We start from the raw sequence: 24,946 nt of genomic DNA, 5'->3' as shown, positions 1-24,946 counted from the left end.
ACGAAAGAGTCCGAATAAAATTATATGCAATAAAGAGAAAAGAAAAAAACTGTGCAGCACTCTGTAATAACGGGATATTTTAATCGGGTATCACCCGTATAGTGTAATCGGGTGATAGCCGAGTGGTAAAAGAACATCGTAGTAAAAAAGAACGTCGTAAAAAATGTAGTAAAGAGATACTGTAGTAAAAAAAAAAGCGTGGTAAACGTCAGGTGGAAACTTAAAGTATTTTATAGCGAGATATTCTCTTATCATTTATTATTACGGCTTTCAGCAATTCAGCAGTCAGAATAATAATTAACAAGATAATTCAACAGTTGGATAATAATTGTTAACTAAAAAAATAATTACTGAAAAAACTGGATTAAATTAAACCAAACTAATCACAACAATATTGCATAATAATGCATTATGGCGCTCTATTAAAACTTTGTTATAAATTTTTAGCAGCGCATCTTGCATAAATTGTAGTATTTAAATAATATTCGATTCCCTACAAAGGATGCTTCAAAAAGTATTATGCGAGCGATAGATTTCGATATATGTGCATCGTGTTGCATAAAAGTAGGTCACAATAGTAGCAGTGCAAGCACCGCTTTTCACGAAGCATTAGTTAGATAATTACCGGCAATTAAGTGCACCTTCTGAGTGCGGTAATGCATCTTCTCTCTGTCATCGGCACAGTGTGCTAGTGTCGATCAAATTAAAATTAATAAAAATATAAAATCGAATTAAATGTGAACTGAACTGAATTGATTCTTTCATTTTTTTTTTCACGCTGAAAAAATAATAATATATACGATTAATATTTAATAAATTTATTACCTAATAATATTGTGAAAAAAGACAAAAGGATTTAAAAAATATATAATATATTAATATATTGATTGGGAAAAGCAAGTTTTGACTTCAAAAATTATATCATGATTACGAACAGAAATATAAAACTTCTGTTTGATGCAAGAAACTCTTTACGATCTGGCTCTAATTGTCATTTGCAATTAATTGCTACTACAGAAAGATACATAAACAGAATAAAATTGCAATCGACCTAGAGATTCTCTCTTTCCTCTGTGATCTCTTAGATTTTTACATTATAGTTTAGCTTTCAGAATTAACTTGAGATTTCTTCCTGGGATTACGTAAATATTAGTTCATTGTCTATTTATGCAAATTAAGGCTCTTTGCTTTGTCTTCTTGAAATTGTTTATTAATTAATGGTGTAAGTATCGCGCCATTACTTAGCGCGGATTTTTCACGTTTAATTGCTATGATAATTACGTTAAGAAAGAAAAGTAATTTATCGCATAAAAGAAATTAAGTAGTTCCTTTATGGCACACAATAATTATCCTGGATAAGAGAAAAGTTTTTTCAGAGCTTTAGACGCAGAAAAGAGTGAATTACGCGTCTTTTATTCATCTCGGTTAATTAAGTTCGAAAAAATCACTGTTCTACTTTTAGTTAACAGGAATTTTTGATAATTTTACACATAGCTGACAAAAATTTAGATTTATATTTATTTTTATATTATGTGAAAAGTGTTAAATAATTAAAAATTATTTAACTGAAAGCTATAACGTTCTTTTATATTACAATAGAGCTGTATCGAGATTAAATTGCCAAAAACTAGATTTAATTATATACTATAATAAATGTCATACTTTTGTAGCATTAATCTTATCTTAAAGAAAAGAATTTTTATTTTTTCTGGCAGTTAAATTATATTAACACATTTAAAATATTAAAGATTAAAGAGATGGCAATTAAATTTTTGCTAAAAAAAATCGATTTTAAAAATTTATCAAAGTATAATCTGCCTCAAAGTTCCACGTGCACTTTGTTATAAGTGCACGTGGAACATAGCATGTTTCTTCTTCGCGAAAGAGCATTCCTGTCGTTTCGAAGAAAACATCTTAACGTTTTCTTTTCATAACGGGTGCATATATTCGGCTTACAAGAAAGTTTTCTTTGACATGAAAACATTTTCGATGAAAAAGTATTGACAATTGGCTGTATTTTAGGAAACAGTGAACTTGGATGTCGACTTTGATATCGTCGAAAAATTATCAATATACGTGTTGAGAAATTCAGTTCAAGGTTCAAATTATATTAATAACAATATAGAAATCAAATTGAGATGGGGATCGGGGTGCGGTGTAGAAGATTTTTCTTCCTTTCCCGAATCGCTTTTGTTAAAGTACCACTCGAAATGAAAGCTATTTTCTCTAGAGAGAAGAAATAAGCTCCTCTCTTCAGGTGCGTGGTAAAAATAAGCGATACAAGATCGTTAGGAGGAACCAAAACATTTCCTTACGTGCTACACCGAGTGTAATCTCACGTTCGCAGCTCCCGAAGCGCTTATTATAGGGATATCTAATAGGGTTCCCCACAAACGAAATTATTCGAAGAAAGAGTCTTGTTACGATCGCTCTCGAGGTCCGAGAAAAATCGAATTATTGCGTGACCTCCGATGAATTACGTGATCTGTCTTACTAAATATATATATATATATATATATATATATATATATATATATATATATATATTTGCGTCCAAATTAAATACACAAAGAATATATATTATGTACTTAAAAAAAATATAATTAAGTAATTACGAATATTAATTTATAATTTTATAATAAATTTTGGGGATTATAAAATGAACGATTTATTCCATAAAATGATAAATACACAATACATCCCTCTTTATTTAGATTATTGTGATTATGAAGAACGATTTATCTCTTGTAAATAATTTTTCTTGGGTGATTTTATGCATATTCACATACACGAATATGTTAATCTACTTCTGACGAAACGAACGCGAAGCCGAAATATCTTTCGGGTAACTTCAACAAACCGCACTTCGAAGCGGATAATATTTACCACACGACGCATAATTACATTCTTGAATCTAAACTGCAGTTTACTATCCCATTTCTATCTACTAAAATAATATAAAACATTGCACATTGCAAAGTTTCAGGAAATTTCAGATTGTTTGGCAATTTTTTTTCGAAGAAGAGTCGCCTCGATTATTAAGGATCATTATAAGGCCAGAATTATAACTCTGCACTCTTGATAGAGAATTAAATCATCTGTAAGATATCGCCGTATATTTTTTCCAAAAGAGATCAGCGAGATCCTCGCGCTGGATACATCCCCCTTAATGCAACCCCCGTTGCGGTAGCTCTCAGAATGCGAAATAAAAAACTCGAGAAACCCTCGATTACACTGACCGTGCCGGCACAAAGCATAATTAACGAAAATTGATTTTTCATGGAAAAAAAAAAAAAATTGTTTATATCGATCTTGAAAAGGGGTGAGAATCGCGAAAAAGAGTTTTCGCGCATATTGACGATCCCGGGGGCTTTATTCTGGAACAAACGACAGATCGAACTCTCGCCGAACCACACACTTCCGGGATAGCTCGATCATATTGTGTTGCTCCCCCCTGCCCCCACCCCACCCCTCCTGCCTTGCATGGCGTATCACCGAAAAGATTTTAGCGAAGCTTATTAGGTGCAGCGCTCATTAGTCGCTCTACTTGCGAGTCTCTCGCACGAACCGTTTAATCGTGCGGGCCGCATTTGCCGCGATGCGCATTTCGTTTAATGGGGTCGCGCACATTTTCATTCATCGTTTTTCCGGCACACCGCGTCGACGAAACGAACGCACGGCGGATGCGGACGGGGTGCCGGCGATTTGGCCGGCGCCGCGGATCAGGCCGCACTGTCCTCCCAGAAGTGTGAGACGGCCGTCTGTTTCCGGCACCCTCCGATCGATGGCGCGGCCGTAGTTGAAAACAACCCCCGCGGCCAACCCTCAGCGCTGGGTAGGTGCGTTGCACCAATCCCGCCGAGCGTGTGATATATGGAATACTTGCCTCAATTTTTGTCAGGACAAAAATACGGATCTTTTTTTTTTTTTGTTTTTTTTTTTTATGACACATTTTTATGGCACATTTTATTTCGAATAAAATACAATAAATGTTTCATATAACGTGTCAAAAACTATACGATTAATAATTTATTTTCTCTCGATGTGTCTTTTCTTTTGCACCCGAAGAATTTTGTCAAGTGTGATGTTTTATATCTCATTGATTTAAACATCGGATAGTGCGCGCGCGATGACTATTTACAGAAATTCTTTCTCAATTATCATAATTACTAATAATTATTATAATTTTTAATAGATTTTTGTAATTGCATAATTTTTGTGACTTAGAATTTATATAATTTATTTAATTCTCTTTTCTCTAATCTTTAAAAAGTAAACAGAAAATAAAAATATTCTGAAATTATGTATTCTATAATTTTGAAATAATATATTTCTAAACGACACTATAATACTTGGAATATTATACGATGATATCAAGATGAGAGAAGATCCTATTTCAAAAATCCTATCGTGAATCGAGCCGCGGAGAGAGACGACGACGAGGAAGCGATGTCGGAGAAGTTTTCGATGCTCGTCGCATCATCGTCGCTCAGAGAGACAAATCCCTCGAGGGCGGTAAGCGGCGATAAACTGCGATCAGCGTGTAAATAGCCTTTACTCTGCTAACTAAATAGGCAAAGACGTGATAAATCAGTTGCGCTGAAATTTCCCAAGTATTTACATTTCGAATAGAACGTATCGAGCGAAACCTACGTGCGCTTTCTAACGTTTAAGATAATCGTAGTTGGCGATAAATAAAAATTGAACGTTGAAATTGTAAGAGTAGCAGGGATGTGGAATAACGTAAAGTCAAGATTGGATTGAATACACGCGGAAAAATTTCTTAAAACTTTCAAAGGCAATTTTCCGGGCGCTTTCGCATATATGATAATATTCCAGAAATTCGAATAAAAATAATGGCGTTTATTTTTGAGTCGCCGGGCGTTGCATCGCAATCGTATTGTATGAGGATCACATTGTTGTCTGTTCTATTTGTTTCGTTAAAAAGTTCCCCCCGTCTGTTTAGTTTATACGGTAAACTCTCTCGTTAGAGGATCAGCTAGATTGTAACCGATACGCATAGATGCATTCACACGCTATCACGTCGTATGTAACGTCTCTACGACATTAACGTTAGATGCGCGCATTTAGATGCGGAACATGTGCCGGAGCAAACTTCTCTCAAGGCGTCGTGCCGCACGAACAACTATGGAACAACCTTGCGCAGTGTCGTGCCAGCAGCTACGAACACCTGTACACGTTACGGTACAATGTTAGTATTACCTTGATTGTTTTGGCGACAACGATGGAAGTTAGCGCCTGAGTAACTCGATTATTGCGGTCTCCTGCGTTTCCATGATTAAACACTATGTATATTTCAAGGATATATTGAATTAATAATTAAAATAATAGAGAAACTATAGAGAAAGAAAAAGAGAGAGAGAAAAAAAGAGAGATTTAGTTCTTCTGAAATTTTGATGAAAATCTTAATATTTTTTTTCATATAGCGATGAGAAACAGGTTTTGTACAAATTATGATATCTTCTTATTATTATTTTAAACAGTATGTTTCGTATTATAATTTTTTTAATTTTTGCGAATAAAATGTACGGTTGCATATTTCAAGATAAAATATTATCCAACATTTTCCAACGAAGATATATTTTTCTCGATATTTTTCAACAGCATTATCTTTCATAACATTGATATATCGTACGTTTCCATAAATACTAAGGATGTTTTTTTTAACAGCTAATGAACATATGATTACTCACGAAAAGTCTCTCTCGATAATAAAAAAAATTATATATACAAGTGTTATATATATATATATACATATAATTACATCAATTATATAAATTAAAGTTAAAAGGATTGATACATAATTCTGGAGGCTGGTAATTAACCTCGCCATTGACTGAGTCTACATATGCACTGGGACAAGGTTCATACGTGCATAATCGATGCGACAACATGGCCCACTGCAACGCGTTCTCACCCTCCACGTTCCCGTCTCCGGTATTCATTGACTTGGTCGATGGTCGACCTTGTCAATTTGATTTAAGACACAAAATTGCCGCTTGAAAAACTCATAGGTTTCATCATCTCGTTATTCAAATTTTGATTTTTAATTCGGTTAAAGAAAAATTCTATTAATTTAGAAATATCTTTTTATTAACTGTAGCTACAAATTGCTAGGCAAATTGTTTGAATAATGACAATTATATGAAGAATTGAATATAATTAAATATTATATATATAAGGGGTGCCTATAAAGAAACCAAACTTTTAAAAAAGCATTTGAATGCGATGACGTGCGGCCATCTGCTCTATGGCATTGTATATCGTTCTTAGTTTATGTTATGGTAGTTTCAATGAAATTGTATTCGTCAGTTGTGACGATCTTCTAGACGTGGCAATTTTTTTTATTTTTATTTTTTTTTTTTAGATTTTTTTGCAGAGTTTGAGAGAAGCAGTGAAATAGAAGTGATGAAAGAAACCACCACATCAATGAAAAACTGCAGACTTAAATTATACATATAGATATTTAATTATATATATAGATATTTTAAGGTAGACTTGACCATAATTTCTAAAGAAAGTAACTCATTAATAAAAATGTATATTGTATAATTTATGAATTCGATTTAGAATACAACTTCTTTTGTTATTATCTCCAGGAAACTCTTTGCTTATCCTTGAGAAACTACTTTAATATCATCTGCAGGAAGAAATGAAATTCTGCTATTCTCTCTCTCTCATTGATTTTATAGAAACATTCAATACATTTATTTCCGTCGCTATAAACTATTTTACTCTCTTATCAACCACAGGTAATTCTATCATTCCCATTTACCTGTGTGCCCATCGATTATCAACAAGGGGAAGCATTGAAATCGAATACCTTCGATGATGCAGAAACTCTTCATTTCTGTCGATAAAATGGCAATTCTCTTTTCTTTTAGAATATCTACTTAAATTTCTATGTATCTGTTATGTTTATCTATCGTTTGATGGCAATTTTATTTTAAATTTTACGTAGGAAAAGAAATCGATATACGAAATTTTCTTTCCAAAATTTGTTGAATTTCTATTATTTTGTTAGTATCTTTTTATAACTTAAAATATCAATATTTATTATTTATATTCTATTATATATAATATATTTTGGATTTATTTACTTATATTCTTTTATGTTTTATATAATTAGAATTTATAATGTACAATTTTGGATATAATCATTTGGGTAAATTACGAAAGATTTTCTACATATGAGGTTTTGTTTTATGACTCTGTAAAAAATAGCGAGATTAAATAATATTCCAAATTGCACGGAGGAATTGCGAAAGAAGGATTAAATTAATGCTTTAATCAGGAAAATGTCAGCCAGTTTCAAATCCGGAATTATTAAATCAAGCCGGTAATACGAACATGTAAACTATATTTATCTTTGCTAAAACTAAAATACATATCGCGTATAAAGCGTATTTCACTTTCTTAATCTCGCTATTTAATTTCTCATTTTTCATCTACTTTCATTTTGTGATGGATGCGATCAGTTATTAGGTTTAATCAGATGATGAACAATGCGATCGCCGGAATACAACTTGCCTAATTCGATTTACGCAGGACTGAACCCCGGATTCGTATCACTAAACTCCGTGTAACTGACATCGCGTCACTGGACCGAGCAAATGCGCTGAATTAAAGAGCTAGATTAACGCGCTGCATTTTGCATTAACAGGCGAAAATTAATTGCCTTCAGTGCATAAGGTGCATTATTGATAATTAATAAGATTAATAAACTTCAGTGGTTGTGGTACAAATTATTTCACAAAATCATTATAAATATTCTGTAAACTATATCAATAGAGAGAGAATATATGTACAATAATTTTCTCTACTGAGAATTTAAAAAGGATTAGAACAGTTTATTACAGAAGTTTAATTTATTTTTAAATATAACAAAGAATGTGTAATTAGTAGAATGATATTTTGATAGCTTCCATTTCTCACCGCTAGGTATTACATGCGCTTAATTTCAATGAAATATCATTTTTTAAATATTGATGAATTTTTGCAAACTCTTTTTATACGTTTATTAAAATATAATTTTTAATTTTATTCCACTGACATCTTAGTTAATAAAAGAATTTTTAAACAATCTTTTAAATATAAATTTCTTTAGAGAATAAAAATTACAAAATTATAGAAAACTTTGCTAAACTTTTTTTTAAATTTGTTTTACAATTTTAAAAAATTAATCTTTTGTAACATGATTACAATTGCGTATATATTTTATTTTTTTAAATAACTTGGATTACATGGTTTTGAAAAAATATGAATTTAACAAGCAAATTAAAGAAGCAAATTAAATTTAGAGCAAATTAAAAATTAACAAAACATTTCACTTTAGACATAGTTAAGAAATACATTGTGTACTAATTATTTACAATTAATTTCCTTGATTTTATGCGCAAAGTGCGAAAATTTTACGCTTGAATTTATTCCACGCGTACATTAAAAATTAATTAAACGCGTACATTAAAAATGACGGTTTACGATCAAACTTTCACCGCCAAAATTTCGATTTTAATTTTGCCTAACAACGCAGCCCTAGCATTACATCCCCTTGAATTATTCCAAATTATTCGGGATATGAGAGCTGAACTTTCGAATCCCATTGTTATCGTTCTCCCTTTTTTTTTTTATCGGATTTTTTCGTTGGAGTTTGTTCTTGTTTTAGGGATATCGTACGGTTGATATAAATCTGCAAACTGCAAAAGTTTTCGACAAAGTTTTGCTAGGGGAATCGAAAGCGTGTTTCGCCATTACGATCGAAAGACTTTAAAACCAATAGGAAAGAGAAAAAATATCTTATACTAAATATTTCGTTCGTAGCGATTTTCTACACAATTTTTTAGACTTGCAATTATTCTTAATCTATATTAATGTATTAATGTTTTCTCTATTACAAAAATTTTTTTAATATTCTTATTTGAATATGTCTAGAATTTTTTTAAATTGGAGATATAAGGAACGATTTTTAATAATTTTAAAATTTTGTAAACTAGGAGATTTCTCTAGTAAAGTAAAGAGTAAAAAGATCTTTTTAAAATATCTATTTTATCGATCAAGAAATATCAATTCCTTTTTTTAATATTGATAACATAATTTCTATTTTAGATTCTTTGAATAGACGATTATAAAATAATGAAGCGTGAGCGGCAAAGTCTGGAGGTCGTTTCATGATCCGTAAGTTTTAATGAAGCACACGTGCGATATGGTCTTCGTATTGAGTTATTTTTATCACGCAGATTGATGAATAATTCATATTTTTGATTCCGAAGATCTTAATAATATTTTATTATCGTTATCGAGCGTATATTTTTATATGTTGGCAAAATAACGGCAAAATGAAATTACAGATTTAAATTTAAAAAAAGCGACTTTAAATACTGGAGAAACACTGCATAAATGAAATATTATATTAGAGACACGGTACAAGAAAAATAATTTTTGATATATCGGAACTTTATATTGATTATCAAAAAATGTCAAAAAAATCATTTACATATATACATAATGAAGCAATCAATAAGAGATTCGCTGCATTATGATATTTTATTGATTTTTAAGAAATTATATTAAAAGTGCATCGATAAATGAAGACGGCTCTTGTATATTTTATATATATATATATATATATTGATCTTTCTCATTTACATTGTTCTTAGAAACACATGTGCATGAACGCAACCGTTCGCGTTACGAAAAGCTATCCCTGGGGCAAGCTGGAAAAAAACGGGAACTAGCATCGAAACCGGGACAGCGGCGGCACCGGCTGCGTGTCCCACATTCTCCGATCTTGCTTTTCGAAGAGATAAAGGTTAAAAAAAAAAAGGAAAAAAGAACTCGGCCTCCTAGAAATTACAATATTCAAGAGGGAGAAATTTCTCTCATAGGAATTAGATTCTATCAATGTGTGATCTTCAAGATTATTTTTAGATTTTAAATAAAAAATTCTTAGAATTTTTAGAAATGAAAAAAAAAAAAACATAACTGAACACGAATAAATAATTAGATTTCGTTGAATTATTAAAAGAATAACTTAAACTTTTGAAATTACAAAGAGAAGATTACATCTGGGGATAGGAAATTATTTTTAGAATTGACACAAAGAAAAGAACGGTTTAATAATTGAAAGAAATTATAAAAGTCGTTTAAAGAAAAAGAATTAAAATTTTAAAGTCATCACGGAAGAAATAAATTTTATATATAAGATGAGAAGTGTTCATATATCAATTAAGACTTTGAATGGACTTGGGTTGTGTTTCCTTGAGAGAAGGATTTAATTGAATCTCCTTCACCAGCATGGGGATGGCGAATATTCCTACCGTGTTACACGTCTATCTACGTCGGCAAGATAGCATCTTCGAGAACATTCCGACGTTTGATGATGGTACACGAATCGCGAGGCAAACATTTGACTTGCTTCGAAAATGATATTATATTAACCCAGTTTCATTTCCACATTAATTATCGGTTCTGTTATTACGACGAAGATGCACCTCTCGTTATACTCTTCGGTTATACTCGCGATTTATATAATTAATAATTCCCTGACGCATTGTTCGTAGAAGAGAATCGAATAAGGATCACATTACAATGGATACGTTACAACGTTTTAGCGAATATATAGCAATAATAAACTTTTGTTGCTTTTTATATGCTGTATTCATTTGAACTGGAACAATATAATAAAACATGATTTAACTTCGAAATTTGTTTCGTTTATATGACTCACATGACGTCATTTATATGACTTTTTATATATTTCATGGAGAGCTTTAACTTTTTTCTTTTTCTGAAATTTTTTCAAAAATTCTATAATAATACGAATATACAATTCTCGATGCAGCAGTTGCATGTATACTGTAACAATAGTAGAGAGTAGTCTATTGTCCCAGATGCAAAGCAGGTGTCGCAGTTTGACTACCCATGAAATCTTGACAAGCTTTCTCGAACGAGATATTGCATTTCACACTTTGCAAGCGTAAATATTTAGAATGTCGCATAAAATGGAATCAATTGCTTTTTATATTTCCAATAGAACTTTTAGCAGAAAAATGGCAAATTTTTGAAATTAGATATGAATAAAATAAGCTTCTTTAATTTTATGGAAATTAATATGGCATTATATATATATATATATATATATATATATATATATATATATATATATATATTACTTTCCTCACTTTTTATGTCAATTTACAAAGTTATATTGTGGGATTTGTCGGCGTTGTTTTATTTGTATGAAAATAACTTGCACGATATACATAAATTTTATATTATTAAAATTTAATTAAAACTTGATGGGTGAGATTGTTTTTTTTTTTAAAAAAAACAAAACAGGAATTAGGAAAGTATAATTGTGGATTTCATGGAGGCAATTGGAAGATCAAAAGAAATATAGAAATTTCTTTAAAACATTGTTATTAATTTTCTACACAGATCCACATCTTCAAACACAATCATCTCAAATATATTTGCACTTTCAATACATTCCACACGATACATAAGGATCTTATCTCATACACATATATACGTATTCTTTCATCGTAGCATTTAAAAATGCACTATTGTGTAAATATGTTATGCATTAGGTTTTTATTATGATGGATGCGTAGTCACGCTAGTAACTTTTGATTCAAACTATCGCTATTAATAATAACGATATTATGCAAGTAACATAATTAATATTAAATAAATATATAGATATAATAAGCAATAATAAATAAATTATATTGTCATAATTCTAAAAATATATATAAATCTATAATAGGAAGTGGATATATACATACATATATTTCAGCTTTCTTGTCGTATTACTTTCAATTAGTGTAATATCTGGCAATGTTCATAACAAATTAATCGCAACCTGCGATAAATTAGTCTCTCCATCATTAGACAAGTTGATCCATAAAATCACATTACAGTAAATATAGTTATACAATCTGCAAATTCCACCGTACGTTCATGCGTACGACCACGCATCCAAAATAATCACAATCTCTCGCAAAATTATCTCGATATCAATCTGAAGTCTACGAAAATCACGCGCCCATAAAACTTATGATAAATTCTCTCATTCGCGCTATTGTCATTAAAATACTACGTGTTTCCTTTTCGTCGAGAATATCTTTTTGTCTTAGGTCAAAAATTTTAGACGATCAATAATTTCAATATATGTGTATCAAATATATATATATGACGTAAAATTTTTTTACATTTTTAATATTTTTTATATATATCTCTCTCTCTTTTTTTTTAAATATGTAACTTTTTCCAGTAACTCTTTTTTTCGTAAATTATAGATCGTCTGAAATCGGTTTTATATTTCTTTTTCTCACTGTAAGATCTCTCTGTCAACACCACTTCGCAACAGCCGCATTTACAGCGGGTATGTCTCGTAAACATCGATTTACAACGTTGCACATTACGTTACATTAGGAGGGCACTAGCCACCTTTATACGTAACCTAACAGATACGTGATATACGAGCGGATCGAACCGAACAAACGATTTCGTAACGATTTCATATCCCAACGATCGTAAATAGAATAGAAAGGTAAAATTTAAATCTATTTAAATTTGCTGAAATTTACCTTTATTAATATAACTAATTGTCTTTTTTTTTAGAGATAATATAATGCAATATAAATAATATAATGTAAAATAATTTTTTTTAAATTGTATATTAAAATTGTGTATTTATAATTTTGAAACAATTTTTATAAATAATGTTAATTTTTGCAATTTACAATCGCGTGAAAAAAAAAATGCGTTATCGATATCGTCCATCACTCGATTTTTAAACTTACGTTAGTGATTGTTCTGCACTCTGAATTATACAACTATATATATGTGTACTTTTTTTGATCTGTCAGCCAATGATTTAAAAAAAAAAAAAAAAAAAACTAATAGGGAAAGGAAAAAAAAGTAAAAAGCATTGAAAAATAAGTCATGCGCTCATTGTGACGCAATCGCAATAACTCACTCGCGACTATTGCGTGCTTTATTGATTTTTTTAAATATAATAAAAATATATATTCTGAGAAGCAATAAAAATTCCTCATTCTAGAAAAAGAGCATTTTATTATAAAGATCACCGAAAATGAGTTATGAGACTGTGAAAATCGTTTGCGATGTGATATTTGCTTCATTCTATTTTGTTTTATTAATTATTTAATTTATTACTAATGTTACCAAATGCTTTTTTATGTTTTTAAAAAAATATAGATAGTTGACAATGCTTCAAAATAGATTTTTGAATTATATTTTTTATGAAAAATTAGGATTTCAATAAGCAAAAAGGCGTTTCTAGAATAAATGGATTGACGCGTATAATTTTGACGACTTTGTTGTTTTTTAAAACACAAAACTTACGTTTTGAAGACGGGATTGTATAATGGAGGACGCATTTATAAAAATGACGTATAAGTAATTCCTCCGCTTTTCTTTCTGAATTTTTCCAAAAATTGAGGCTTGCATCGAATATTCACAACATTCATCGTAATAAACAATATACAATAATCATACAACGATATAATCATTATACGTAACAATCGACGGGCAACGTAACAGCAACATTCTTACATTTTATTCCTGTACATATAGGTATACTGTGTGTGTATTTATATATCTCTGCTTCATTTTTTTGGCATTTCAGTGATTCTCTTTAACGAAGTGCCTTCGTAAATCTATCTATTTCAGTAAAACGATTTGTCTTGCGAGAGGGATGATACGGGTTCAACATTTATACACGAAGTTACTCGAGTCTAAAGATACGCAGATTTACAATGATACCTCGTTTAAGGTCTCGTTATTACAAATCCCTTTGATTAGAACGAAACGCGCTACCACAGCGCAATTATGTACAAAGTGATCCCTTAAACGAGTAAAACGGCTTTATCTCCTCCCGTCTTTCAACCCTTCTTCTTGGTCTTTCTCCCTCTTCGTTTCTCCCTTCGCTTCTCCTCCAATTATGGGACAGCGTCTATAGGAACATCTCAAGATCCTTTGAATTATTTCTTTCATATGCTTCCTTGTAAATTGCGCTATAAATCTCAAAGCAGTTTTTTTTTTTCAACAAAAATTTTCAATACACATAATTTTCTGCCAATTTTAATCTCTTTAAATTTGTAGCTTGAAGATTAATTTTTCTTTCGTTAATTTTTTTCGAAAATAAATAATTAAGAGCGAAAACAATGATTTGAATAATAAGATTTAAGAAGAATAATGATATTTTTGTTGTGATTGTCAAATTTCAATACTCCATATTGCTAACATATTATTTTATTTATTCTAATATTACCGTAATAAAACCATAATATTTTGATTTAATTTTATATGGGATAGAAATTAAATTTACTATAATTATAAAAATATACAGAGCCAAATCACACAAATGAAATAAAAGTATACGCGCAGATCGAATATTGGTTCGAAAGTTCATTCCGACGTTATCGGATCACCGCTAAAATATTACTATTGAATCGGAACATCAATCTGCCGTCGGACAGGAGTCTTATTTACGGACCTGATAGAACGCTGCCTCTGGACAAAAATAGACCCTCGGGGACTAGCGGCAAATGTGTCCCTTAAAATAGGTCGGTCGCAGGACGAAACAGGCACGAGGATACATACTCTATTCATGTCTTCTTTGGGACTATGAACTTTTCTCTTGCAATTTGCTTACCCCGAGTACTTGCGAATATATAGGTGTCGCATAATTTGTGATCTTAATTTTAATGACGAGAATTGAGAGCGAGCTTAATTTTAACTATAAATTTTCTCGCGAATTTTTGCACAGTCTTAGTTTTCATGATTTCCCGATGATTTTTAAACAATCTTATTCTTTTCATATGACCGATTCTTTAAATCCGATATAAAAGTGTAAAAAAAAAAAATTTTTTTTTTAAATAATATATAATTTTATATTTAATATCTTGTTGTTTTTTTTTTTAAGTTTCCTATCAAAAATATTGTTAAATAAATTAAATAATTAATAAGTAGTTATTATAGAAATAAATAATAATATTGTAGTTTGTAATAATTGTTGTCAAGCTACAAATGTAATTTATTCTATATACACATCAAAATTCTTCAAATTTTTTACCTTTTTATTACTTAATTAATTTTTTTTTTATATTTATCTCTGAATTTTTCAAATTTTATCTGAGCAGATAGAGGAGATCGTAAGGAAAACGAAGATGCGGTAACAATAATAAATACAGCCTTAAATCCTCTTAATATTAAGTTGATCAAAAAGTTTGTTGTTTTGTAGTCAGAAAGGTATACTTATTATTGAAATATTTGTGGGAAAAAATTGAATCTGCTAAATTTCCTCTTCAAATGATCTAAATCTGCCCTTTATACTATACATTAATTTTTTTTTTTTAATATTTTGATACGGAAACATATTTGACATTATTGTAATGTTAAACATTATTAAACATTTTTGATCGGCTTTGAACTTTACGAATTCATCCGTCCTACCTGTCTGTGTTCTGCCTATTTTTTTTTTCATGCTTGCGAGAAATTCGCCATTATTTTTATCTCGCCGGATCCGGTTCGTTTAAATGCACGCTTCGATGTGGACATTGGTCATCTCGCTGTTGCGCAGCTGATTGTTGACGTGCAGCTCGGATGAGGCATTACTGTGCACGAGGTCCTGTTTGCGATGTACCTGGCGCAGGTCATGAACCGGGGCGAACACGCGACAGCAGCTCTCGAGAGTTTTGCCAAAGGCCGCGCGAAATTCGCGATTGAAGTACGCGTAGATGAGCGGATTAAGAGCGCTGTTGAAGTAGCCAACCCAGAACACAATTGCCACCACCATATCGCCGCTTTTGCACGAGGCGCACAGCGCCGTAATGATGTACCTGCGTCATTGGAAAACAGATATTCATTAAACTAAACGTATAATTATAACTAAGTATGCAATGTGGATGGTGTATATTAATTAAACACAAATTATATACGCGTGAATTTATTATATAAATAGTTAATAATAATCCGTAATAAATTTTTGAATTTTATGTATATCGACAAAAAAGGATTGGAGAAAAAATGAATCAATAACAAAATATACACATATAAATATGAAGAAAAGAGAAGAGAAAATATGTTTCTCAGTTATGTGCATACAATTTGCGGTTGCATAAAATGCAGCAAACCATTAACTATATATATATATTGCGGTGGGAAAGAAGAAACGAAGTTTATCTCTTTTTCAGTGACCTACATGCACCTGACGTCGAAATTGTTTCCTTCGACAAGAAAAGAATAGGTTTACAGACTTTCAGGAGAAAGGAATTCTTCTCGTCTCAATTTTTCTCGATTATACGATTTCTTCCCGATACTATTATCGAGGCTCGATTCAGAAATAACTACATTGAATACCTTCATATCTGAAGCTAAAAAGAAGTCTTCCCTTTAGAAATTTACTAAATTTACTCGTAATCTACTTGATATTTTCTCATCGAATAGAATGTCTTTTTATTCACATATGAAAATTGTAAGTAGATTCCGAATAAATTCTAAAGCAGGTTAAATTTATTTAAAATCTATTTCCCCTAAAAATTTTATTTGAAAATGAGAGAAATAATAGATTCTAATTAACTCTAAAGTAAAGAAATTTTTTTTAAGCTTTATATGCAAGATTCAGCGTGCACAATTATTTTTTATTTTGAATATATATATCTATGTTATCCAAGACAAAAAAAAATAAATCAAGGAAAATAAATTTTAATGCCGTAGTTTATTTTTGAGCATTGCATTTTCATACATGTTTACATCATTCCATAGAAATCGAACTATGTGTCTCGTAATAGTACATTAGCTGCAGCGGCTAAGAATAGAACGACTATCGGTTAAGGTCAAGCTTCTTTCTCCTCTTGCCATGTGAATGGCTAGAGTTCTTTACACATCGGGACATTCTCTCATTGACCGTCATACTGTTCAATTCTTTTAAAACTTTTATTCCCCTCCGCCCCCTAGTTTCTCTTTTTCTAACAATGAGCAGCGGCGCAATGTAACTCCTACAGATCGATACTTGATTTCTCTTGCCTACTTTCCATGCAATAGCTTATGCCTTTATTTATTCAAGGCGATTTTTCATGCAACCGACTCTCTGCATCAGATCGATAAAATATAATCGATGACATGATGTAACGCGAAACATTGCACTATATACATAACGGTTGTGAATAATTTTTCGTTCCACATATTTATTTATTACGTGGATATATAAAATTATAAATAGAATTTCTGTTTACGCGCACGTCCTGAATTTACGTTCTATATTATATAAATATCGTCTAAAGTGATATTAAGAAAAATTTAATCCCACGTCACTGCTGCATCGGCGAATTCAATTTGTCTCCAGAAAATGTACGAGTAGTGACACCCCAAGACGTGTCAGACAAATAGAGCCAAAAAAGCTTGCCAGAGCAGAAGCGGGGGGAAAAGTAGGTCAAGGGTTTGTCCCTTAATGAGGCCAGACGAGAAAAAAGAGAGAGATAAAATATTGGTTTGTATTATTTGACGAAGTAATAGGAACGCGGAGATTCGAAAATAGGAAAATTGATAACCGCGTAATGGATATAGCGAGGCAATACACCACGTCACCGGATCAACGACGAGAAATCAATTTCATTGTTTTTCTGATGGAGAAAAAAAAAGAACTCGCACTGTCACACGCTCTGTGTAATAATAATTGAAAATGAGAAAATTGAAAATTACTTTTTTTTCTTCGTAGCATTCACTCTATACTCATCCGGTCGAATATAACATATTAAGATGTTCTGGAATAATAATACTTTTTTCGTAAATATTTAAATACACAAGGAAAAAATATTATTTTTTATGTCTTTTAAATGTATCCTGATTTTTGTTGAAACAAATCATATGAAAAGTAAATTGTATTTCGGAATTCAACAAAGAGTTGCAATTTATTCTCTAATTTTCCAAATTAATTTTTATTCCTAAATTCTTGGAGATTATTATTAAAATACCGTAAATGTTTAATGGAAAACAGTGTTGTTAAATACCGATGAAAATTGTGTTAAATAAAACATTGAATTACAAATTATCACGATTTACTTTGACATGCATCACTGGCGCGAGATCAAAGTGATTGCGAAAAAGCAGCGAGATTCGAAATATGTATATGAAATTGAATTAAATCTAACTAAAGCCGAACGTATATACATTCTCAGAAGGATTCATCTTTTTCCTATCGTAATCTTCATGACTTCCGAATCGATTTGAAGTTACCGTGAAACATTTTTCTGCACTTTTCTTTCTCAGTTCTCTATCGAATTATTGAACTTCTTCGACGTCCGCGGGGAATTTCTCACAAACTATTGTGAGAAGCGATTGAGTGTGTTTTCGCGATTACACGGGAAAATACTTCGGCAAGAAGTGTCCATATTTCGGGATTGTTGTTAATATTTTATTGTCTCATTTTTCGAACAGAAATATTACATTACTTTTTTATTAGATTTATTATTTTTTATTTATTTTTTTCCCCATATTTTCCTTTTTTTTAAATTCTAAAAATAGGATTTGAAATATAAAATATATTTGTATATATTTGTAAAAGATGGCAATGTGTGCAATGGTTATAATTGTTTACTTTTTTTTTTTCGAAAATCTGCGTGGCAGATATTTTGTAAAATAACAACGTAATCATTCATATATTCTATTAAATACAGACAATTAATGTTTATTGCACGCTAAAGCTTCGTAATAAAACATGACAAATTGAAAATCAATCAGATAAAGTGTAAAGTTAGTTTTTCCGCTTTAAATATATGGGCTGTCCGATTAAAACGTATAAATACAATTAAATGTTAAAATAAAAATATACAAAGAGAAAATATAAATAAATATTTAAATAATGTTGTTTAAAAATTTTTCGACACGTGTTTATACTGCCTATGATCTCTATTGCCTTTAAAACCTATAGCCTCACCTCGTGTTAAAGAGTTAAATTTAAAAATGGCTGACTTTTGGTCTTTCACTATCGTCGTCGGTCTATTGTGACACGTCGTCGTGCCATCACGTTATAGCTGGAGAGAAGGCACTTGACACACACTCGGGAATCAACCTTCTTCCGCTTCGAGATGGTTGCACACAACTCTCAAGCTCTCTCGCTGCAAATCTCCGGAGATCGCGGCGGCACACACTACTTTTCCCTATCGATCGCGACTCCCTATATAGATAACCGTCCGACTCACCTCCTTTCTGCGTTACTACACCCTCAGGAATTTCGGGGCGACATGGCGCAATATCCCTCGACCATTTTCATTCGGATATCGTTCGATAAATCGATAATAATCATCAAATGGACAATCTTTCCGAGATCCACCTCGAATCAAGCATCATATCCTTCGGATACGATTTTTACTTACTGTTATATAGCACAAATATCTCAAATAATTTAATGAATATAGAAACTCTGCATATATATATATATATATATATATATATATATATATATATATATATAGAAAGTTACATAAAATTATAAAATTGTGGATTGACTAAAAAGAATTGATTAGTATTTTGTCACTAATAATTTGAGATACACATACACACAACATTGACTTAAAATTGATATTCATCAACGTATGGAATTATAACAATTTACATTTTTATAAAATAATATTATCTCCTTTCCTATTATTCCATATTATTTTCTTTATTTAATTTTCTTTTTTAATTATTATTGTTTATTTTATTTTACTTAATTGTTTATTTATATTTTTATCATCGCTTTACTTTTATCAGTTTATTCATATCTTTCTGCAGTTTATATCTGATTCAATTCGTGTCACGATACTTTCCCTTCGAAAAAGTCTCTGGATCGATGAAATTGTTCTACGTGGCAATTAGCGAAGGCTGCAGTTATATCCGCAATATCTTTTTGTTTTTATTTACGCCCCGTGTTGTTTACATCAACAAAAAAGAAAATAAAAATACGTTCCATACGCCTCGTATGTAATGTAGTTCAATGTACGCTTTGTGAAATTAATTATCAAATTTCAAAACTATTCTTGTCAACGTTTTAATCTCTATAATGCTTTATTGAACAAAATTTTTTATTGAATTTAAAATATAATTAGACATATAATATTTTTTTCCCACCTTTTTTATTAATTAATAATGTAAAGCAATAAAATAATACAAAAATAATATGATTATATTAAAATGAGATGTAATATACTTTCTTAAATTACAATAAAGTACCTAATAATATGATAATAATGATTAAAAGTATAAAAATAATTTTCAACAAATATAAAGCTAATACATACAAATCCCAATGGAAATATGCGAGTATCTTTTTAAAATATATTAAAAAGTCCTCTCAATGAGATAACAACGTCACGCCAACGATTTACTCGACGTAAATCCCACGTAATTAAGAACGAACACGATGCGAAACTGATATATATATACTGTATGTTATTTAGCACGAGAAAATAACGTTAATTACCGTGACAGATTTCGCAGAACGTATGTCTCACATGACAAGGATAGCAAAGCGTTTTTATCATATTCATAAATTTTATTAAATTATATAAGTCTATAGTTTAATAAAAAAAAAATTTCAAAGTAATATAATCGAAGAAAAAATATAAAATGAATAGAATAAATATAGTCTTAATTTTTTTTTTTTTTTACTGAATAATTAATTTTATTAAGCAAATCAAAATATAATTAATATAATTTTCAGATTGATTTTAATGAGTAAAGAACAATTAAATATTATTTCTTCTGACAGTCTTCTCTTAAATTCTTTTATTTCTAATAATAATCAATTAAGGAATATGAGAATTATATGTATACACGAAAAATAGAAATAAGAAAAAAATGTATACACGTAAATACAAAAATGTGAAAATGTTATTGAATTTATAGTAGCAGCAAGGGTAGAGAAGGGTAGGGAGAATGATAAATATTTTGCGATAGAGTTGAGGAAGTGATATTGAATGTACATTACCAGAGGAAAAAGGGAAGCCAGCAGGCCAGGAACGCCGACATAATGATACCGAGTGTTCTGGCTGCTTTCCGCTCTCTTTTCATCATGCTGCTGCTGGTTATCGGTGGCTCTTCCGGTTGCGGATCAGGTGACGATTGGTCCACAGTCGGCAGAGAAGTCAGACCGGCTGAGATGCCGTTTATCTGCAAATGTTTGTTTAACAGAGCGGCCGCGACTTTGCTCCTGAAACATAAATAGCGGAATAAAATTAAATTTTATATTCAGTAATATATTATAATACAAAATTGAAGAAAATATGACATATATTTAGTAATAAAAATTGCCACCAACGCCAAACACACTCTCATTCAAATCACCAAAACATAAACATAAACATAAAATATAAACTAAAAACGATAGCATCATGCTCCTGGTATGAGAAAGATACTAAAGAATCTCACTACACAGTGTCACAAAGTAGATTATCGTATTTCGAACACTTTTTAAAGTTTGATTTCTTTATGGACAGCCTTGTATATATGTGTGTGCAGAACGTATAATATTGTGAGAAGTATAACATTTTTTCTGTTTTATATCCTGTATTTTATATCTAATATTTATTGTACTTCAATTTCTTGATATCTGTTTCAGAAGAGAGACTTTATTATTTTATATATTAATAATATATGTAAAACAATCGTAAAATAAAATTTGATAAGAATATTATTTAGTATGATTAAAATGAAAAAGCTAAAACATAATTTTCCTCGTCTTTCTTGAAAATTAAAATAATTATTAGATTAAACCTGAAGTACTTGAGTGCTGAAAAAATGTTGCAATCTACGTGATATGTCTTTGTTTTTACATATATTGTGATGAAATAACATTAACTAGAAAATTGTGCGCGTCATACACTCTTGCTGCCGAACGACAAATATTGCATTCGTTATTGGATTAAAGAGAAATAGAGAGAGAGAAAGAGAGGTTGATTCGCACGCACGCGATTTATCAACACATTTGTTTCATCGCTCTTGTATTTAATTCGCAAGCAAACATGATGTCTAGTTAAACCTGCATTCGCAGAAATTGAAATCGTAAAATAATGATAAAACAAGCGCAAACTTGCATTATGTTTATAAATAGAAAAGAAGTTTCTTTTTTATAATTTTTTTCATTAAAAAAATATTCTGATAAAATCCGTAAAAAAAAGAGCTTTTTATTATATCTAATTTCTTATCTTTTATCCCATTATATATAAATTTTATAGAGAATATATATATATATATATATATATATATCAATATTTTATTTATATATATATGTATTAAATATAATTTTTTATTTATACTTTAAAAATATATTTGATTATTTTATTTTTTCATTGTCAACAATATCAAAGAAATGCTTATTTATTGGCATCTAAACAATGATTTCTTAAGATATCTTATAGAAAGAAATGATTGCATTCGAAACAAAAATTTACATTTGAATGAAACTTTGAAAATAATAGAAATCTAACTACGAATAAAACGATAATATTAGAGTTCTCTAGCTTCAACTTACTAATTAGCATATTTTAAATAAGTAGTTTCCCTCATTACATTGAAGCAGTGCAAACGCAATTAAACTTTAGTAGTTCGCCGACATATTTCGTTATGCATCAGCTCAGAAATTCGGGTATACGTATGTAGATATTAATATCTTGAATAAATATCTTCGGTATTTCCAGCAAATAATATCTTATAAATGCAGTTACGTTGTGCGAGTTATAAAATTTACATAATTAATGAATAATAAATTTCACATAATTAATGGGAATCACAAAAGGGGCGAGCGTTTTTTTTCTTTTCTAATCGTAAGGTAAAAGCTAAATTGAAAAATTTTCATGTTTTATCGTTTATTAAAAACTAAATCCTAGATATTTGATCTCGTAATTCGATAAACTGCTCGAACAAGCTAGTTCAATTAAAAAGTTCGAGACATTCGATTAACACTAAAGCTTTCTATATTACTTTAGACTTTAGCAACCACGCGGAATTTAACAAAAAAAAATATCGCGTTCGAAGCTATGCTCGTTCTCGTTACAGGCGTAAACTTGGAAGACGCTTCTCGACTAAGCTTTTTTTTATGAACACTTAGACGGGGAGAACGTAGAAGCCTTTGGGTGAAACTAAATTACACGAGTACCGAGAGATTGGAAACTTTTCAGGTTCGCACAAATAAACGATCATGACACTTTTGCCGATAAAAATATCTCTTCGTTATCTTCGTCGTTATCGATTTAAAACTACAGCCGACTACAGAATATTAATTCAACATATGTCAAATAATTTCAGTTACAAAAATTTTATTTTATATATTTTTTATTTTAATTTTCTCAACTTTAATTTTATAAGTATGGTTAAAAATTAATGCTAACATTTTATCGAATTAGTAAATAAATTTGCTGTTTTATTGAATAACGCGTAGCATATTTATCTTCGTTACCGCAAAACTTGAGTCCGTATATGGTTTGATCTAGAATATGCGTTTAGTCGTATAATTATAAATCTTAGCGTAGTTATGAATCTTAGCTTACGATGCAGCTAATCCCGCAATCGCAATTTGCGCGAAATAAGGTCGCGACGCTGGTGAAATATCCTTTGAAAGATTACGGCGACAAAATCATTTATCCCTCGTCCGTTTTAATGTAACTACGTTAAGTAAATGTTCAAGAAGCAGTCTGAGAATATGCGTTTTAATATCAAGCTGTAAAGCAGATACAATGCTTTCATAAAAGGGGATAATCGTACAAATGTTGACTTGTATAACAAAACTCGATTCCTTTCTTGTTTTCTCTTATATCGGTTATTCTGTACTCTTATTCTTTTATCTTTTCTTATAAAATATTATATATTACAGATAAATCTCATAATTATATTGTGGATATAAAGAGATAAATTAAGAGTTTTTATTAAATCAAATTGGATTTAATTTTGAAAAGGGAAGATATTTCGTTATTTTATTTTAAAAAATTACATCACGCTTTTTGTTGCAAATTTTTCTTTACAATAAAAGTCCGTTTAAAATTTTTAACGATAAAGCAATGGTGGAATTTATATATGCATATTTACAAATAATAATGTATCGCAAAGATATTTTCTCGATAGAAGTCTAACGATATATGTATATACTATTTGTATATACAGGCCATAGGATGGAAAATCGGTCAGTCGGTCGTGAAGGCGAAACAGGCTGAGAATAAAGCTTATATGATTGCAAAAGCAAGGATATAAAGGCGAAGGATACGGCCGCGGAAAATAGCGAAAATCGCTCGTGAAAGATGTTCATCGGCGTAATTTGAGAATATGGGATGTACGATAAATGATGGATATAATCAATAAAAATAATTTCCTGTGAAAAACAAGTAAAAAATTAAAAGTGAGAAAGAATATAATTAAAAATGTATAATAATATTATATATATATAACAGTAAACGTTTGAATTATATATGAGAAAATATACATATGCAAGTTAACTTATAAATATACATGTGTGTAAAATATAAAGTTGATAGAAATGAATCACATCTCTCTTTGATTGCATAATTTTCGAAAAAAATAATATTATTTAATATTTATTTATTTATTTATTTAAAAGAAATTATTTTCAATGGACGAAAGAAGAGATATAATCAATGGTTTTTGATACACCTTGTATTTTGAATTCAGCATGACGAATTCATAAATCGCTTCGCATCGAAGAGAAGAGCTCACATTCGAAGCAATTTGGTAAGCTTTAAACTCACGCAGGGAAGAAGTTAGAGTGGAAAGCTTCTTCCAACCTTTGCTTTGATCAAACTCGACCTCACTTTACGAAACTTTTGTAGATTAGATTATGAGTTCTCTTTGATGCGAGTATTTTCGTCTTTTTCGCAAAAATAAGTCGCTGATTGAACCAAGACGTTTT

General features: G+C 30.3%; 2 protein-coding genes across 5 annotated transcripts in view; both read right to left on the bottom strand.

Moving 5' to 3' along the window:
* Window positions 1-3,710, bottom strand: part of LOC126857016 (octopamine receptor beta-3R-like) — a 66,104-nt gene extending 62,394 nt beyond the window's left edge. For 2 of the 4 annotated variants that reach the window (XM_050606084.1, XM_050606087.1), the window contains exon 1: window positions 3,569-3,696. The gene's annotated coding sequence lies outside the window, so the exon portion shown is untranslated. Of the gene's footprint in view, window positions 1-3,495 lie in introns of all 4 variants that reach the window. The other 2 variants (XM_050606083.1, XM_050606082.1) reach the window with 2 other exon arrangements.
* An 11,445-nt stretch (window positions 3,711-15,155) lies between these two features.
* The window catches only part of LOC126857017 (octopamine receptor beta-1R-like), a 42,488-nt gene continuing 32,697 nt past the window's right edge, over window positions 15,156-24,946 (bottom strand). The window contains exons 3-4 of the mRNA XM_050606088.1: window positions 21,020-21,241; window positions 15,156-15,890 (exon numbers count right to left, since the gene is read on the bottom strand). Coding sequence (XP_050462045.1) covers window positions 15,584-15,890; window positions 21,020-21,241 — 529 coding nt within the window. The 3' untranslated portion in view covers window positions 15,156-15,583. The remainder of the gene's footprint in view (window positions 15,891-21,019; window positions 21,242-24,946) is intronic.

This window comes from Cataglyphis hispanica, chromosome 20 (assembly GCF_021464435.1).
Source record: "Cataglyphis hispanica isolate Lineage 1 chromosome 20, ULB_Chis1_1.0, whole genome shotgun sequence".
In the NCBI taxonomy this organism is placed as follows: Eukaryota; Metazoa; Arthropoda; class Insecta; order Hymenoptera; family Formicidae; genus Cataglyphis; species Cataglyphis hispanica.
Note: the sequence above shows the minus strand (reverse complement) of the source record. Positions and strands in the feature narration are given on the sequence as shown.